Source organism: Topomyia yanbarensis, unplaced genomic scaffold, assembly GCF_030247195.1.
Source record: "Topomyia yanbarensis strain Yona2022 unplaced genomic scaffold, ASM3024719v1 HiC_scaffold_12, whole genome shotgun sequence".
NCBI classification, from domain to species: domain Eukaryota; kingdom Metazoa; phylum Arthropoda; class Insecta; order Diptera; family Culicidae; genus Topomyia; species Topomyia yanbarensis.
Window position 1 is genome coordinate 225,793 of NW_026683294.1, and position 18,796 is coordinate 244,588.

At 39.6% G+C, this 18,796-nt stretch overlaps 2 protein-coding genes across 2 annotated transcripts; one reads left to right on the forward strand and one right to left on the reverse strand.

The window, feature by feature from the left end:
• Positions 1-316: 316 nt before the first annotated feature.
• LOC131694695 (histone H1-like) lies at positions 317-17,453 on the reverse strand. Its single transcript, XM_058983174.1, has 3 exons — positions 17,203-17,453; positions 566-1,238; positions 317-364 (listed from the first exon to the last, which is right to left on the reverse strand). Exons 1-3 carry the CDS (start codon positions 17,451-17,453, stop codon positions 317-319), a joined length of 972 nt encoding a protein of 323 aa, XP_058839157.1.
• Positions 17,454-17,800: 347 nt separating this feature from the next.
• LOC131694643 (histone H2B 1/2-like) lies at positions 17,801-18,169 on the forward strand (the record flags this gene model as incomplete). Its single annotated transcript, XM_058983122.1, has 1 exon — positions 17,801-18,169. A coding segment is annotated over one exon (339 nt), but the record flags the coding sequence as incomplete, so codon positions are not given.
• Between the last annotated feature and the right edge of the window lie 627 nt (positions 18,170-18,796).

Genomic DNA, 18,796 nt, shown 5'->3' on the forward strand with positions numbered 1-18,796 from the left:
CCGTACCCAACACAATTTGTAATCTCAAAGTTGATCGATCAATACAATACGTTCGCCAATTTAGGCTAAAAAATCGGTAATTATCGTTCGTTCGTTTGTTTATTGTGCCAGCCAATTTTTCTCTGTTTTATTATAGCCAAAATAAGCGCGTTGTTTGCTAATCAGAGTAATATTATACTTGCTCTGTTTGTTTGTTTGTTTGTTAAGGCAACAGAAAACCACGGCCTGCTATTAATTTACCTGTACGTACGTTTATCTGAGCAAGAAACCGCGCCTATTTACTATAGTGATTTGTTTAATCAAACTAACGACTGATTTATCTTGCCAATCGGCGGGCCAGTTGAATGCGGGTGTGCTGCTCAAGCTAGAAAACTCATGGGGGGAACGGAGCATTGACGGAAAATAAGCATCAATCAATTCTTTACAATTTTGTTAGTCCTGAAAAGGACTGTTGTTTTGGGAGGACGCGCACGTTGTCGGGAATTTACTTCTTGCCGGCGGTGACCTTCTTCGGGGCGGTGGCGGCCTTCTTTGGCTTAGGTGCCTTCGGCTTGTTCGCTGCAGCCTTCGATGGTTTGGTGGCTTTCTGTTTAGTGGCAGCCGTTACCGCCTTTGCAGGGGCAGCAGCTTTCGCTTTCTTCGTAGCCGATTTCTTAGCGGCCGCGATCGCCGCCTTGGGCTTGCTGGTCTTCTCACCACCACCAGCCGGCGGATTTTTCTTCTCCCCGGATTTAGTAGCCGATTTCTTCGGTTTTTTCGCTGCACCCGATGGTGGTTTCTTATCGCCAGCCGGTTTCTTTGCTTCGACCGTCACCTTAAACGATCCGGAAGCACCGGTACCCTTGGTCTGGGTGATGTTTCCCTTCTCGACACCCGTTTTCAAAGCCTTCCGGATAAACGGAGCCAGCCTGGCGACGTCACACATGTAGTTGACGGCGATGTACTTTTTGATCGCCTGCAGTGATGATCCGCTCCGTTCCTTCAGGGTCCGGATGGCAGCCAGAACCATCTCACTCACTGGTGGATGGGTTGAAGATTTTTTCGGTTTCTTGGCGTCACTCTTGCTAGCCTTGGCCGCCTGCTTCGGTGGTGCTTTGGCAGCTGGCGGAGAGGCGACGACGGCAGGGGCCGTGGCAGCAACGTCGATAGCAGTTTCAGCCATTGCGCGTTCGTTTGGTTTGGTTTTCTTCCACACACAGTTGTAGACGACGAGTTGATGGATGCACGATGATGCAAGTCTGCGAATATGATAACCGGGGGTCCGGTGTCTGTTGTTTAGGATCGTATTCATCGGCTCTGTTTGGGAACGCGTAGATGACGGTTGAAAGTTACTATTCGATCGGTGCCGGTAAAATTTTACGGACTGTTGTTTTAAATCAACCAAAATTGAATTACTGCTTGTGAAAAGTACACTGGAAGTTTGCATTCAATTTACTGCACTGTCCGCACCGTCCAAACTAACACCCGCTGAACATTCTGTGTTAAGCGTATGGCCGAATATTATCAAATCATGTATCCGACTATGGCGGCACGTGCAAATTGAATTGTGGAAAATAGGTTAATTTGAACCTTCTAGCAATTGGAAAACCTTTTCGGTGCTATCCAATCGAAAGAAAACTTCTCTCTATATAAAATTATTTCATTTTTGTACATATTTGCTCGAGCGGAAGTGCTCGTAATTTGGCGACCTGCGGAAAACGTTTCGGTCGGCTGGTCCTTTGCTGAAAACTTTCGTTATTAAAATTACTAAAACACAAAAAGTTAACGGGTGGCAACACAAATTTTGGATTTTTTTTTCTCAACCTGTCAAAAAAAAAAAAAGACAAACGATTTGATTGAAATTAGAAGATACGTTCTCCATTGTTGGCCAAAAATTAGTGAACATTTCAAACCGATCCGTAATTGGATGCTGTTCGGCGAAGCTTCCGTTTGATGTCGGAACAGGCGCGTAGTACGGCGTCTATGTCAACTTTGCTAATACATTTCGTGATCTTCTACCAGTCCACTTGTTTGCAATTCGTGGCTCTCAAAACGAAATCCGGAAGAAATCTGCGATTGGGCAACACTGAAGCAAATTGTGAAGCGGGTTGTGCTTTTTAGGGTACAAATGGAATCGAATGGGTATTCGGGAACGATTGTGTGTTTTTTCTTTTTTTTTTTTGCTTTTTTTGCGAGGGAAGTAACTTGCTTCGTGCAAAACAAAATATTTACCCAAAATAATTTTTATCAACCGGCAAGCGGCATTGAGATTGCAGCGTCGAAAGGTGTTGTAAACAGTCGATGGCGCAACGTTTTCCCCTTTGAAATATTGTACCGTGCACTTTTCGCCGAGATTCTTGTGTTGCTCGTAGAACCGTACAACGCGCTCGCGAAATGCTTTCTTGTTTCGACGGCAGAGACAGACAGAGAGAAATACCTCGAAAAAAATCCAACATTTTAGTTGCGGATTTGGATTTTAGTGCTCTAATCATCAGTGTTATTTCGAATTGCTTTGGCTAACTCAAAATTCTATTATTTAGTATGTACTGATCAACTCGCTACATCGTTGTGTAGCAGACTTCTCGCATACATAGTCGTCGACATGGCTGTGAGCTGATAAACCGCACGCGTCGACCATCACACCCAGGTGCTTCATTCAGCGCACGCATCGATGGGAACGATTGTCCCCCGACACAGATCACAAGCTGGACTTTTTTTACGGTTGCTCAATCTCTCTCTTCCTGTGTGTGTGTGTGTGTGTGTGTGTGTGTTGTAATTGCTTCCTGATTGATACAGTACTAACTCACCAGCCATCAACTTTACTTTTATCATTCAGACCAGTTAAAGGTACGCAAATTCATAGGTAGACAGGTAGGTGAAAGCGTGGTAAGCTAAAACGCGCGCGCGAAAAAAAGAGTCGGTCGGCGGTTCGTTGCTATCGAGAAACGAGCAGTTTTGTCCCATGATACGCAAGCTCAGGAGAAAGAAAAAAAAGATGGGTGGGTAATGTCTAGGACATAACCGGAGTGTCGTGACTACTCGTTTGACTTGTAATTCAAATCGAATGATACTCAATGAAATATGTGGGAATGTTTCAAGTTATTCTTTATAATAATTATGGTGGTTCTGAAAAGAACCTTTGTTGTTGGCGTCTGCGTTGATAGGGGATGCGCTGGATTCTAAGCTCGTTGAGACATTCATTCATGAAATGAACAATTTTCTTGCTTTGAAATATCAATGTTAAAATCTCTCGAAACAGCCATCGGAATCTTTTCCGTACAGAAATGAACACGCTTAGCGAAAAACTAGGGGCGGGTAATGTCCGGGACATAACCGTGATGCTCATATTCTTAAAATTCTGCTTGTATCTCCTTCAAATGGCTAAATTTTGCGCATTAAGTTCGATTCACCGGGCTCAGCGAAATTTTCCTGGGGATCCCGTTCGTTAGTATATTCAGCAAAACAATTTTATTACCGAGTTCTCCGCGTTGAATACAGGTCAATAATTTCATATAATGATTTCAACATGCAGACAATGTACATGTATGACAGGTGGGAGTGTTCTGAAGTGGTTTTAGTGGAGGTAACAACATAAAATTATGTATTGGACATTTTACAATGATTCTCCTTAACCCTGCACAACCACGTGGTTGGCAGCAGAGGGTTAAGTTGTTTGGAAGAGATGACAGTTAATATATGATAACTAAAAATATAAAATTGTTCTATAAATTGCAAAGTTATTGCCGCGTTGACCTGAAAATTTGTCATTTCATTCATAAAGGAACAAGCATTGAAATTATGTCAATTTATGCTTTGCAAGATTTGAAATAGCTTCGAAGTGTGGTCACGACACCCCTGTTATGTCATATACATTACCAACCCATCTTTTTCCATTTTGCCTTTGTCCTAATAAGGACGGTTTGTGGATAACTATGTTGATTCAAGACGGGAATCTTTTAAAACAAATCAAACCTTGCCGACGATTGTTTTTACTGCGTACATCCGTACGATCTTTCCCCTTTCGCAGCTCACACCGAATGAGCACGATTTTCATCATGGTGTTCCTATTTATTGACTTTACAATGCAGATGGAAGGACGTCCTTTTGTTCGATAAATGAAAATATTTTCATCATTTGTTTTGATGTAGCTTTCGCTTAGTGGTAGAGTTGCCACATTCACTGATTTTTTTGGAAGGATTTGCAAAAACCTTCGGGTTTGTAGATTAGAAAAACATTTTCTGATTCACTGGTAAAAGTACAGAATTACCAAGCGCAAACTTAATACTAGTTAATAAAAGAAACTTTCTAATTAAATTCTTTTTCCATTTTGCCTTTGTCCTAATAAGGACGGTTTGTGGATAACTATGTTGATTCAAGACGGGAATCTTTTAAAACAATTCAAACCTTGCAGACGATTGTTTTCACTGCGTACATCCGTACGATCTTTCCCCTTTCGCAGCTCACGCCGAATGAGCACACTTTTCATCAAGCTGTTCCTATTTATTGACTTTACAATGCAGATGGAAGGACGTCCTTTTGTTCGATAAATGAAAATATTTTCATCATTCGTTTTGGTGTAGCTTTCGCTTAGTGGTAGAGTTGCCACATTCACTGATTTTTTTGGAAGGATTTGCAAAAACCTTCGGGTTTGTAGATTAGAAAAACATTTTCTGATTCACTGGTAAAAGTACAGAATTACCAAGCGCAAACTTAATACTAGTTATTAAAAGAAACTTTCTAATTAAATTCTTTTTCCATTTTGCCTTTGTCCTAATAAGGACGGTTTGTGGATAACTATGTTGATTCAAGACGGGAATCTTTTAAAACAATTCAAACCTTGCAGACGATTGTTTTTACTGCGTACATCCGTACGATCTTTCCCCTTTCGCAGCTCACGCCGAATGAGCACGATTTTCATCATGGTGTTCCTATTTATTGACTTTACAATGCAGATGGAAGGACGTCCTTTTGTTCGATAAATGAAAATATTTTCATCATTCGTTTTGGTGTAGCTTTCGCTTAGTGGTAGAGTTGCCACATTCACTGATTTTTTTGGAAGGATTTGCAAAAACCTTCGGGTTTGTAAATTAGAAAAACATTTTCTTATGATTCACTGGTAAAAGTACAGAATTACCAAGCGCAAACTTAATACCAGTTAATAAAAGAAACTTTCTAATTGAATTCTTTTTCCATTTTGTATTCGTCCTAATAAGGACGGTTTGTAGATAACTATGTTGATACAAGACGGGAATCTTTTAAAACAATTCAAACCTTGCAGACGATTGTTTTCACTGCGTACATCCGTACGATCTTTCCCCTTTCGCAGCTCACGCCGAATGAGCACACTTTTCATCAAGCTGTTCCTATTTATTGACTTTACAATGCAGATGGAAGGACGTCCTTTTGTTCGATAAATGAAAATATTTTCATCATTCGTTTTGGTGTAGCTTTCGCTTAGTGGTAGAGTTGCCACATTCACTGATTTTTTGGAAGGATTTGCAAAAACCTTCGGGTTTGTAGATTAGAAAAACATTTTCTGATTCACTGGTAAAAGTACAGAATTACCAAGCGCAAACTTAATACTAGTTAATAAAAGAAACTTTCTAATTAAATTCTTTTTCCATTTTGCCTTCGTCCTAATAAGGACGGTTTGTGGATAACTATGTTGATTCAAGACGGGAATCTTTTAAAACAATTCAAACCTTGCAGACGATTGTTTTTACTGCGTACATCCGTACGATCTTTCCCCTTTCGCAGCTCACGCCGAATGAGCACACTTTTCATCAAGCTGTTCCTATTTATTGACTTTACAATGCAGATGGAAGGACGTCCTTTTGTTCGATAAATGAAAATATTTTCATCATTCGTTTTGGTGTAGCTTTCGCTTAGTGGCAGAGTTGCCAGATTCACTGATTTTCTTGGATTTGCAAAAACCTTCGGGTTTGTAGATTGGAAAAACATTTTCTTATGATTCACTGGTAAAAGTACAGAATTACCAAGCGCAAACTTAATACTAGTTAATAAAAGAAACTTTCTAATTAAATTCTTTTTCCATTTTGCCTTTGTCCTAATAAGGACGGTTTGTGGATAACTATGTTGATTCAAGACGGGAATCTTTTAAAACAATTCAAACCTTGCCGACGATTGTTTTTACTGCGTACATCCGTACGATCTTTCCCCTTTCGCAGCTCACACCGAATGAGCACGATTTTCATCATGGTGTTCCTATTTATTGACTTTACAATGCAGATGGAAGGACGTCCTTTTGTTCGATAAATGAAAATATTTTCATCATTCGTTTTGGTGTAGCTTTCGCTTAGTGGTAGAGTTGCCACATTCACTGATTTTTTTGGAAGGATTTGCAAAAACCTTCGGGTTTGTAAATTAGAAAAACATTTTCTTATGATTCACTGGTAAAAGTACAGAATTACCAAGCGCAAACTTAATACCAGTTAATAAAAGAAACTTTCTAATTGAATTCTTTTTCCATTTTGTATTCGTCCTAATAAGGACGGTTTGTAGATAACTATGTTGATACAAGACGGGAATCTTTTAAAACAATTCAAACCTTGCCGACGATTGTTTTTACTGCGTACATCCATACGATCTTTCCCCTTTCGCAGCTCACACCGAATGAGCACGATTTTCATCATGGTGTTCCTATTTATTGACTTTACAATGCAGATGGAAGGACGTCCTTTTGTTCGATAAATGAAAATATTTTCATCATTCGTTTTGGTGTAGCTTTCGCTTAGTGGTAGAGTTGCCACATTCACTGATTTTTTTGGAAGGATTTGCAAAAACCTTCGGGTTTGTAGATTAGAAAAACATTTTCTGATTCACTGGTAAAAGTACAGAATTACCAAGCGCAAACTTAATACTAGTTATTAAAAGAAACTTTCTAATTAAATTCTTTTTCCATTTTGCCTTTGTCCTAATAAGGACGGTTTGTGGATAACTATGTTGATTCAAGACGGGAATCTTTTAAAACAATTCAAACCTTGCAGACGATTGTTTTTACTGCGTACATCCGTACGATCTTTCCCCTTTCGCAGCTCACGCCGAATGAGCACGATTTTCATCATGGTGTTCCTATTTATTGACTTTACAATGCAGATGGAAGGACGTCCTTTTGTTCGATAAATGAAAATATTTTCATCATTCGTTTTGGTGTAGCTTTCGCTTAGTGGTAGAGTTGCCACATTCACTGATTTTTTTGGAAGGATTTGCAAAAACCTTCGGGTTTGTAAATTAGAAAAACATTTTCTTATGATTCACTGGTAAAAGTACAGAATTACCAAGCGCAAACTTAATACCAGTTAATAAAAGAAACTTTCTAATTGAATTCTTTTTCCATTTTGTATTCGTCCTAATAAGGACGGTTTGTAGATAACTATGTTGATACAAGACGGGAATCTTTTAAAACAATTCAAACCTTGCAGACGATTGTTTTCACTGCGTACATCCGTACGATCTTTCCCCTTTCGCAGCTCACGCCGAATGAGCACACTTTTCATCAAGCTGTTCCTATTTATTGACTTTACAATGCAGATGGAAGGACGTCCTTTTGTTCGATAAATGAAAATATTTTCATCATTCGTTTTGGTGTAGCTTTCGCTTAGTGGTAGAGTTGCCACATTCACTGATTTTTTGGAAGGATTTGCAAAAACCTTCGGGTTTGTAGATTAGAAAAACATTTTCTGATTCACTGGTAAAAGTACAGAATTACCAAGCGCAAACTTAATACTAGTTAATAAAAGAAACTTTCTAATTAAATTCTTTTTCCATTTTGCCTTCGTCCTAATAAGGACGGTTTGTGGATAACTATGTTGATTCAAGACGGGAATCTTTTAAAACAATTCAAACCTTGCAGACGATTGTTTTTACTGCGTACATCCGTACGATCTTTCCCCTTTCGCAGCTCACGCCGAATGAGCACACTTTTCATCAAGCTGTTCCTATTTATTGACTTTACAATGCAGATGGAAGGACGTCCTTTTGTTCGATAAATGAAAATATTTTCATCATTCGTTTTGGTGTAGCTTTCGCTTAGTGGCAGAGTTGCCAGATTCACTGATTTTCTTGGATTTGCAAAAACCTTCGGGTTTGTAGATTGGAAAAACATTTTCTTATGATTCACTGGTAAAAGTACAGAATTACCAAGCGCAAACTTAATACTAGTTAATAAAAGAAACTTTCTAATTAAATTCTTTTTCCATTTTGCCTTTGTCCTAATAAGGACGGTTTGTGGATAACTATGTTGATTCAAGACGGGAATCTTTTAAAACAATTCAAACCTTGCCGACGATTGTTTTTACTGCGTACATCCGTACGATCTTTCCCCTTTCGCAGCTCACACCGAATGAGCACGATTTTCATCAAGCTGTTCCTATTTATTGACTTTACAATGCAGATGGAAGGACGTCCTTTTGTTCGATAAATGAAAATATTTTCATCATTCGTGGCAGAGTTGCCAGATTCACTGATTTTCTTGGAAGGATTTGCAAAAACCTTCGGGTTTGTAGATTGGAAAAACATTTTCTTATGATTCACTGGTAAAAGTACAGAATTACCAAGCGCAAACTTAATACTAGTTAATAAAAGAAACTTTCTAATTAAATTCTTTTTCCATTTTGCCTTTGTCCTAATAAGGACGGTTTGTGGATAACTATGTTGATTCAAGACGGGAATCTTTTAAAACAATTCAAACCTTGCAGACGATTGTTTTTACTGCGTACATCCGTACGATCTTTCCCCTTTCGCAGCTCACGCCGAATGAGCACACTTTTCATCAAGCTGTTCCTATTTATTGACTTTACAATGCAGATGGAAGGACGTCCTTTTGTTCGATAAATGAAAATATTTTCATCATTCGTTTTGGTGTAGCTTTCGCTTAGTGGTAGAGTTGCCACATTCACTGATTTTTTTGGAAGGATTTGCAAAAACCTTCGGGTTTGTAGATTAGAAAAACATTTTCTGATTCACTGGTAAAAGTACAGAATTACCAAGCGCAAACTTAATACTAGTTAATAAAAGAAACTTTCTAATTAAATTCTTTTTCCATTTTGCCTTTGTCCTAATAAGGACGGTTTATGGATAACTATGTTGATTCAAGACGGGAATCTTTTAAAAAAATTCAAACCTTGCAGACGATTGTTTTTACTGCGTACATCCGTACGATCTTTCCCCTTTCGCAGCTCACGCCGAATGAGCACACTTTTCATCAAGCTGTTCCTATTTATTGACTTTACAATGCAGATGGAAGGACGTCCTTTTGTTCGATAAATGAAAATATTTTCATCATTCGTTTTGGTGTAGCTTTCGCTTAGTGGTAGAGTTGCCACATTCACTGATTTTTTTGGAAGGATTTGCAAAAACCTTCGGGTTTGTAGATTAGAAAAACATTTTCTGATTCACTGGTAAAAGTATAGAATTACCAAGCGCAAACTTAATACTAGTTAATAAAAGAAACTTTCTAATTAAATTCTTTTTCCATTTTGCCTTCGTCCTAATAAGGACGGTTTGTGGATAACTATGTTGATTCAAGACGGGAATCTTTTAAAACAATTCAAACCTTGCAGACGATTGTTTTTACTGCGTACATCCGTACGATCTTTCCCCTTTTGCAGCTCACGCCGAATGAGCACACTTTTCATCAAGCTGTTCCTATTTATTGACTTTACAATGCAGATGGAAGGACGTCCTTTTGTTCGATAAATGAAAATATTTTCATCATTCGTTTTGGTGTAGCTTTCGCTTAGTGGCAGAGTTGCCAGATTCACTGATTTTCTTGGATTTGCAAAAACCTTCGGGTTTGTAGATTGGAAAAACATTTTCTTATGATTCACTGGTAAAAGTACAGAATTACCAAGCGCAAACTTAATACTAGTTAATAAAAGAAACTTTCTAATTAAATTCTTTTTCCATTTTGCCTTTGTCCTAATAAGGACGGTTTGTGGATAACTATGTTGATTCAAGACGGGAATCTTTTAAAACAATTCAAACCTTGCCGACGATTGTTTTTACTGCGTACATCCGTACGATCTTTCCCCTTTCGCAGCTCACACCGAATGAGCACGATTTTCATCATGGTGTTCCTATTTATTGACTTTACAATGCAGATGGAAGGACGTCCTTTTGTTCGATAAATGAAAATATTTTCATCATTCGTTTTGGTGTAGCTTTCGCTTAGTGGTAGAGTCAGGGTGGCCAGACCTACCGATTTATCGGTAGTCCTACCGATTTTGGTCTTCCCTACCGATTCACAGACGACCAAGGTAAAACTACCGATATTTTGTTATTCCTACCGAAAACTACCGATTTTTATTGATTGTGGACACATCCAACATTCATTTTTTGGGTTGGATTTGGTCTGAGATCTGTGTTGTCAGTATTTTACAATTCTATGTCAATACTACGTTTTTGGGACAACAACCCGGCCTACCGATAACTACCGATAAACTTTTAGTGACCCTACCGATATTAAGGAATTCTATTTGGCCACCCTGGGTAGAGTTGCCACATTCACTGATTTTTTTGGAAGGATTTGCAAAAACCTTCGGGTTTGTAAATCAGAAAAACATTTTCTTATGATTCACTGGTAAAAGTACAGAATTACCAAGCGCAAATTTAATACCAGTTAATAAAAGAAACTTTCTAATTGAATTCTTTTTCCATTTTGTATTCGTCCTAATAAGGACGGTTTGTAGATAACTATGTTGATACAAGACGGGAATCTTTTAAAACAATTCAAACCTTGCCGACGATTGTTTTTACTGCGTACATCCATACGATCTTTCCCCTTTCGCAGCTCACACCGAATGAGTACGCTTTGCAGCCTTCGATGTTTTGGTGGCATTTTTAGTGGCAGTTACTACCGCCTTTTCAGTGACTGCGTTTCTTAGCCTTTGGCTTTTTGGACTTCTCACCGCCACCACCTCTACCAACGTTTTTCTTCTTCTCTCCGATGGTAGCTGATTTGATTGGTCGTCCGATGCAGCTTCTCACGACCACGCACGTCTGTTATGCACTGCGTCTTACACACGTCTGGCTTTGAGAAAAGCTGCGACACCCCTATTTATAGGTTTTATCATTAATGAATGATTATTGAATTGATTAATGAAATCATCATTTAAAGTAGTTTTACTATTTAAACAAATTTTATACCAAATTTTATATAGCAAAGAACGTATCGGTAGCAAGCATTGAACGTTTTCCTTCCGATTTATGAAACAAGATTGGCAATCCGTTTTGTAGAAGAAAAGTTAATAAGGTTCAAAATGTACGTAACGCTTTCGCTAATATGCACTACTATCGCTTTCTCGCTCGTTCTCGTGGCGTGCATGAGCCTTTCCTTTCCGTCCGACTTCTAATGGCTTAACCAAAATTAATATCCCGGCTTTCCCCCACCAACTGCTCTCGTCAAGCAACCCAATACGAATAATCATAGGAACAAACATGTAGTGGACCTTTATATAAACTTTTCATTATTTTATTGTTCATTCGCTGCACCATTTTGACGGCTCTGTGCGGGATGGGCTGAAAATTTTCACTTTTCCGAGTCGTTTTCGAAAGATTTTTCAAAACACTATTTTTCCGTTGATAATGAATATCCTACATATTCCAAAATTTAATACAACATTGGTACAAATATTTTCGACAAAATGCCGAAGAAATTGATTAAATCCATTCAGTACAACAAAAGATATAAGCGTTCAAAATCTTACATCATTTTTCTTCCGAAATTTTGAAAAGGGGCCCCTATATTGAAAGGTAAGTCGTTAGTCACGACAAAAAATCGGTCGGTCTGTTTTGGTCATCATTCGTCGTTTGAACAGCACCACAGTGGTAGCAGTAGTAGAGCAGCATTTTCGCGCCATGGCCCGTACGAAACAGACCGCCCGCAAGTCCACCGGAGGGAAAGCTCCCCGCAAACAGTTGGCAACGAAGGCTGCCCGTAAAAGTGCCCCAGCTACGGGTGGCGTTAAGAAGCCCCATCGCTACAGACCAGGAACTGTCGCGCTGCGAGAAATTCGTCGCTATCAGAAGTCGACAGAGCTACTAATCCGCAAGCTGCCCTTCCAGCGTCTGGTTCGTGAGATCGCGCAGGACTTCAAAACCGATCTGCGCTTCCAGAGCTCAGCCGTCATGGCCCTTCAAGAAGCCAGCGAGGCTTACCTGGTTGGTTTGTTCGAGGATACCAATCTGTGCGCTATCCATGCCAAGCGAGTGACCATCATGCCGAAAGACATCCAACTGGCTCGCCGGATCCGTGGGGAGCGGGCCTAAATTTGGTGTGTGCCCATCACCCCCCAGAACGAAACAGCAACAAACGGTCCTTTTCAGGACCACAACCAATCATATTTTACTAAGAATTATTAGCAGAAATTTTCCGTTTCCCTCCAAAAATGCTCAGGCGGGTGGCTGTGTGTGTTTGTTAGAAAGCACGCCGATGGGGGGATTTTTTGCCAGCAGCACCACCTCGTACCGATCGACAGTAGTAGCGTGTGAAAAACAAGACCCATTGAGGGAAATCTTGCGCGGCCGATTTGTGATTTAGCACCAAATCGATGAGTGAACTTTTGAGAGATTGGGTGAAATCGTCAATGCCATGATATGAGGGAAACTATTACTAAGCGTCTGACGAGCATTGCAAAAAAAAAGATGGGTGGGTAATGTCTAGGACATAACCGGAGTGTCGTGACTACTCGTTTGACTTGTAATTCAAATCGAATGATACTCAATGAAATATGTGGGAATGTTTCAAGTTATTCTTTATAATAATTATGGTGGTTTTGAAAAGAACCTTTATTGTTGGCGTCTGCGTTGATAGGGGATGCGCTGGATTCTAAGCTGGTTGAGACATTCATTCATGAAATGAACAATTTTCTTGCTTTGAAATATCAATGTTAAAATCTCTCGAAACAACCATCGGAATCTTTTTCGTACAGAAATGAACACACTTAGCAAAAAACTAGGAGCGGGTAATGTCCGGGACATAACCGCGATGATCATATTCTTAAAATTCTGCTTGTATCTCTTTCAAATGGCTAAATTTTACGCATTAAGTTCGATTCACCGGGCTCAGCGAAATTTTCCTGGGGATCCCGTTCGTTAGTATATTCAGCAAAACAATTTTATTACCGAGTTCTCCGCATTGAATACAGGTCAATAATTTCATATAATGATTTCAACAAGCAGACAATGTGCATGTATGACAGGTGGGAGTGTTCTGAAGTGGTTTTAGTGGAGGTAACAACATAAAATCATGTATTGGACATTTTACAATGATTCTCCTTAACCCTGCAAAACCACGGGGTTGGCAGCAGAGGGTTAAGTTGTTTGGAAGAGATGACAGTTAATATATGATAACTAAAAATATAAAATTGTTCTATAAATTGCAAAGTTATTGCCGCGTTGACCTGAAAATTTGTCATTTCATTCATAAAGGAACAATCATTGAAATTATGTCAATTTATGCTTTGCAAGATTTGAAATAACTTCGAAGTGTGGTCACGACACCCCTGTTATGTCATATACATCACCAACCCATCTTTTCATCATTCGTTTTGGTGTAGCTTTCGCTTAGTGGCAGAGTTGCGACATTCACTGATTTTCTTGAAAGGATTTGCAAAAACCTTCGAGTTTGCAGATTAGAAAAACATTTTCTTATGATTCACTGGTAAAAGTACAAAATTCTCAAGCGCAAACTTAATACTAGTTAATAAAAGAAACTTTCTAATTAAATTCTTTTTCCATTTTACATTCGTCCTAATAAGGACGGTTTGTAGATAACTATGTTGATACAAGACGGGAATCTTTTAAAACAATTAAAACCTTACCGACGATTGTTTTTACTGCGTACATACATCTTTCCCCTTTCGCAGCTCACTCCGAATGAGTACGCTTCGCATCAAGGTGTTCCTATTTATAGACTTTACAATGCAGATGGAAGGCCGTCCTTTTGTTCGATAAATGAAAATATTTTCATCATTCGTTTTGGTGTAGCTTTCGCTTAGTGGCAGAGTTGCCACATTCACTGATTTTCTTGGAAGGATTTGCAAAAACCTTCGGGTTTGTAGATTAGAAAAACATTTTCTTACGATTCACAGGTAAAAGTACAGAATTACCAAGCGCAAACTTAATACTAGTTAAAAAAGAAACTTTCTAATTAAATTCTTTTTCCATTTTGCCTTCGTCCTGATAAGGCCGGTTTGTCTATGTTGATACAAGACGGGAATCTTTTAAAACAATTCAAACCTTGCCGACGATTGTTTTTACTGCGTACATACATCTTTCCCCTTTCGCAGCTCACACCGAATGAGCACAGTTTTCATCATGGTGTTCCTATTTATAGACTTTACAATGCAGATGGAAGGCCGTCCTTTTGTTCGATAAATGAAAATATTTTCATCATTCGTTTTGGTGTAGCTTTCGCTTAGTAGCAGAGTTGCCACATTCACTGATTTTCTTGGAAGGATTTGCAAAAACCTTCGAGTTTGTAGATTAGAAAAACATTTTCTCATGATTCACTGGTAAAAGTACAGAATTACCAAGCGCAAACTTAATACTAGTTAATAAAAGAAACTTTCTAATTAAATTCTTTTTCCATTTTGCCTTCGTCCTGATAAGGACGGTTTGTCTATGTTGATACAAGACGGGAATCTTTTAAAACAATTCAAACCTTGCCGACGATTGTTTTTACTGCGTACATACATCTTTCCCCTTTCGCAGCTCACACCGAATGAGCACAGTTTTCATCATGGTGTTCCTATTTATAGACTTTACAATGCAGATGGAAGGCCGTCCTTTTGTTCGATAAATGAAAATATTTTCATCATTCGTTTTGGTGTAGCTTTCGCTTAGTAGCAGAGTTGCCACATTCACTGATTTTCTTGGAAGGATTTGCAAAAACCTTCGAGTTTGTAGATTAGAAAAACATTTTCTCATGATTCACTGGTAAAAGTACAGAATTACCAAGCGCAAACTTAATACTAGTTAATAAAAGAAACTTTCTAATTAAATTCTTTTTCCATTTTGCCTTCGTCCTGATAAGGCCGGTTTGTCTATGTTGATACAAGACGGGAATCTTTTAAAACAATTCAAACCTTGCCGACGATTGTTTTTACTGCGTACATACATCTTTCCCCTTTCGCAGCTCACACCGAATGAGCACGGTTTTCATCATGGTGTTCCTATTTATTGACTTTACAATGCAGATGGAAGGCCGTCCTTTTGTTCGATAAATGAAAATATTTTCATCATTCGTTTTGGTGTAGCTTTCGCTTAGTGGCAGAGTTGCCACATTCACTGATTTTCTTGGAAGGATTTGCAAAAACCTTCGGATTTGTAGATTAGAAAAACATTTTCTCATGATTCACTGGTAAAAGTACAGAATTACCAAGCGCAAACTTAATACTGGTTAATAAAAGAAACTTTCTAATTAAATTCTTTTTCCATTTTGCATTCGTCCTAATAAGGACGGTTTGTCTATGTTGATACAAGACGGGAATCTTTTAAAACAATTCAAACCTTGCCGACGATTGTTTTTACTGCGTACATACATCTTTCCCCTTTCGCAGCTCACACCGAATGAGCACAGTTTTCATCATGGTGTTCCTATTTATAGACTTTACAATGCAGATGGAAGGCCGTCCTTTTGTTCGATAAATGAAAATATTTTCATCATTCGTTTTGGTGTAGCTTTCGCTTAGTGGCAGAGTTGCCACATTCACTGATTTTCTTGGAAGGATTTGCAAAAACCTTCGGATTTGTAGATTAGAAAAACATTTTATCATGATTCACTGGTAAAAGTACAGAATTACCAAGCGCAAACTTAATACTGGTTAATAAAAGAAACTTTCTAATTAAATTCTTTTTCCATTTTGCATTCGTCCTAATAAGGACGGTTTGTAGATAACTATGTTGATACAAGACGGGAATCTTTTGAAACAATTCAAACCTTGCCGACGATTGTTTTTACTGCGTACATCCATACGATCTTTCCCCTTTCGTAGCTCACACCGAATGAGTACGCTTTGCAGCCTTCGATGTTTTGGTAGCATTTTTAGTGGCAGTTACTACCGCCTTTTCAGTGACTGCGTTTCTTAGCCTTTGGCTTTTTGGCCTTCTCACCGCCACCACCGTTTTTCCTCTCTCCGGTGGTAGCCAATTTGATTGGTCGTCCGATGCAGCTTCTCACGACCACGCACGTCTGTTATGCACTGCGTCTTACACACGTCTGGCTTTGAGAAAAGCTGCGACACCCCTATTTATAGGTTTTATCATTAATGTTGATTCTCATTTAAAGTAGTTTTTGAACTATTTAAACAAATTTTATATAGCAAACAACGTATCGGTAGCAAGCGTTGAACGTTTTCCTTCCGATTTATGAAACAAGATTGGCAATCCGTTTAGTAGAAGATAAGTTATTAAGGTTCAAATTGTACGTAACGCTTTCGCTAATATTCACTACTATCGCTGTCTCGCTCGTTCTCATGGCGTGCATGGGCCTTTCCTTTCCGTCCGGCTTCTAATGGCATAACCAAAACTAATATGCCGGCTTTCCCCCGCCAACTGCTCTCGTCAAGCAACCCAATACGAATAATCATAGGAACAAACATGTAGTGGACCTATATATAAACTTTTCATTATTTTATTGTTCGGTTGCTGCACAATATTGACGGCTGTGTGCGGGATGGGCTGAAAATTTTCACTTTTCCGAGTCGTTTTCGAAAGATTATTCAAAACACTATGTTTCCGTTGATAATGAATGTCCTACATATTCCAAAATTTAATACAACATTGGTACAAATATTTTCGACAAAATGCCGAAGAAATTGATTAAATCCATTCAGTACAACAAAAGATATAAGCGTTCAAAATCTTACATCATTTTTCTTCCGAAATTTTGAAAAGGGGCCCCTATATTGAAAGGTAAGTCGTTAGTCACGACAAAAACTTGTGCAATGCTCACAGAAATGTACGTTGATGATTATCGGAGTGAAAATCAAATTAACTCTTTTTATCAGAAGAAAATAGTCGCCCTGAAAAGGGCGTTTTTTTTTTCAGCTCGGGCGAAGCGGGATTTAAGTTGCTGCGGAGGCCCTCTTTTCAGTCTTCTTCGGCAGCAGTACGGCCTGTATGTTAGGCAACACGCCACCCTGGGCAATGGTCACACCGGAGAGCAGTTTGTTCAGCTCTTCGTCATTTCGAATGGCCAGCTGCAGATGACGGGGGATGATTCTGGTCTTTTTGTTATCGCGGGCAGCGTTTCCTGCCAGCTCCAGTACTTCGGCGGCAAGATATTCCATTACAGCTGCCAAGTAGACGGGTGCTCCGGCACCGACACGTTCAGCATAATTTCCCTTCCTCAGCAGACGGTGAATTCGGCCAACAGGGAACTGGAGACCGGCACGAACTGAGCGGGATTTTGGCTTTCCCTTCACTTTTCCTCCTTTACCGCGTGCAGACATTGTCGTAGGTTTATCGCTGTGCGCGTTCGTGTGTAGTCACGTAGACAATACGAGTAACACTGATGCCACTCGCGCACACAGCACCCCTTGTTATGCATTCGCTTCATTGCACATCGTTCGCCAAAGGGGCGGAGTAGCGAACGAACGAAACGCGCTAAACACAAAAAAGGACGAACCTTCGTCTCGCTACACGATCGTATATAAGCGATATGTAGTGATTTTTGCTACCAATCAGTCAGCGCAGTTCGCATCGAGAGCGTTAACAGCAGCACAACCACGTCGTTACTATGGCACCGAAAGCCAGCGGAAAGGCTGTGAAAAAATCCGGCGGCGGCGGTGGCAAGGCACAGAAGAACATCGCCACAAAAGCAGGAGGAGGAGAGAAGAAGAAGCGAAAGCAACGCCGCAAGGAAAGCTACGCTATCTACATCTACAAGGTGCTGAAGCAGGTCCATCCGGACACCGGTGTCTCGTCGAAGGCGATGAGCATCATGAATAGCTTCGTGAACGACATCTTCGAGCGTATTGCTAACGAAGCATCTCGTCTGGCCCATTACAACCGACGGTCGACGATCACCTCCCGCGAGGTACAGACCGCCGTTCGTTTGCTGTTACCGGGCGAGCTGGCCAAACATGCCGTATCGGAAGGTACCAAGGCCGTTACCAAGTATACCAGCTCGAAGTAAATCGTCGCCCGCCCCGCCGCCGGATGTCACACACCATCGTCATCGGCCCTTTTCAGGGCCACCAAAACACGTTCTGGTAAAGAGTTGAATTGAAATGTACACATAGTTTATATAAACATTAGTTGTTGTTGTTTGTTTGTTTCATTAGAGCTAAAAAGGTTGTCATTTTTTTCTCTGTCCATTTTTCTAATCAAATGTGTTTTGCTGTAGTTTGTGGAAGTAGTCTTTCCCCTTACCGCGCTAGTTGACTGTTTTTCGTTAAGACGGAAAACGGTCTTTTTGTCGTCTATTCTATTCAGTTTAAAACAGCCCATTATATGACCGACCCCCAGCGTGTGAGAAAATTCTGCCGCAAAAAGAACACACTTCTGGATCATACTTGTTAATACAATAAACTTCCCAGTCTTCAAACTTTTGATCTTCGTAGAAACCGTACCCAACACAATTTGTAATCTCAAAGTTGATCGATCAATACAATACGTTCGCCAATTTAGGCTAAAAAATCGGTAATTATCGTTCGTTCGTTTGTTTATTGTGCCAGCCAATTTTTCTCTGTTTTATTATAGCCAAAATAAGCGCGTTGTTTGCTAATCAGAGTAATATTATACTTGCTCTGTTTGTTTGTTTGTTTGTTAAGGCAACAGAAAACCACGGCCT

Bases quoted from the DNA above. Each gene is read 5' to 3' on its own strand.
- LOC131694695 (XM_058983174.1), bottom strand. From the start codon at position 17,453: ATGTCTGCACGCGGTAAAGGAGGAAAAGTGAAGGGAAAGCCAAAATCC. The intron at 1,239-17,202 runs GCTGGCCATTCG...TCATATTCGCAG, and splicing joins ATCATCCCCCGTCATCTGCA to ACTTGCATCATCGTGCATCC. The intron at 365-565 runs GCTGCAGCGAAC...TGAGTTTTCTAG, and splicing joins AAGCCACCAAACCATCGAAG to CTTGAGCAGCACACCCGCAT.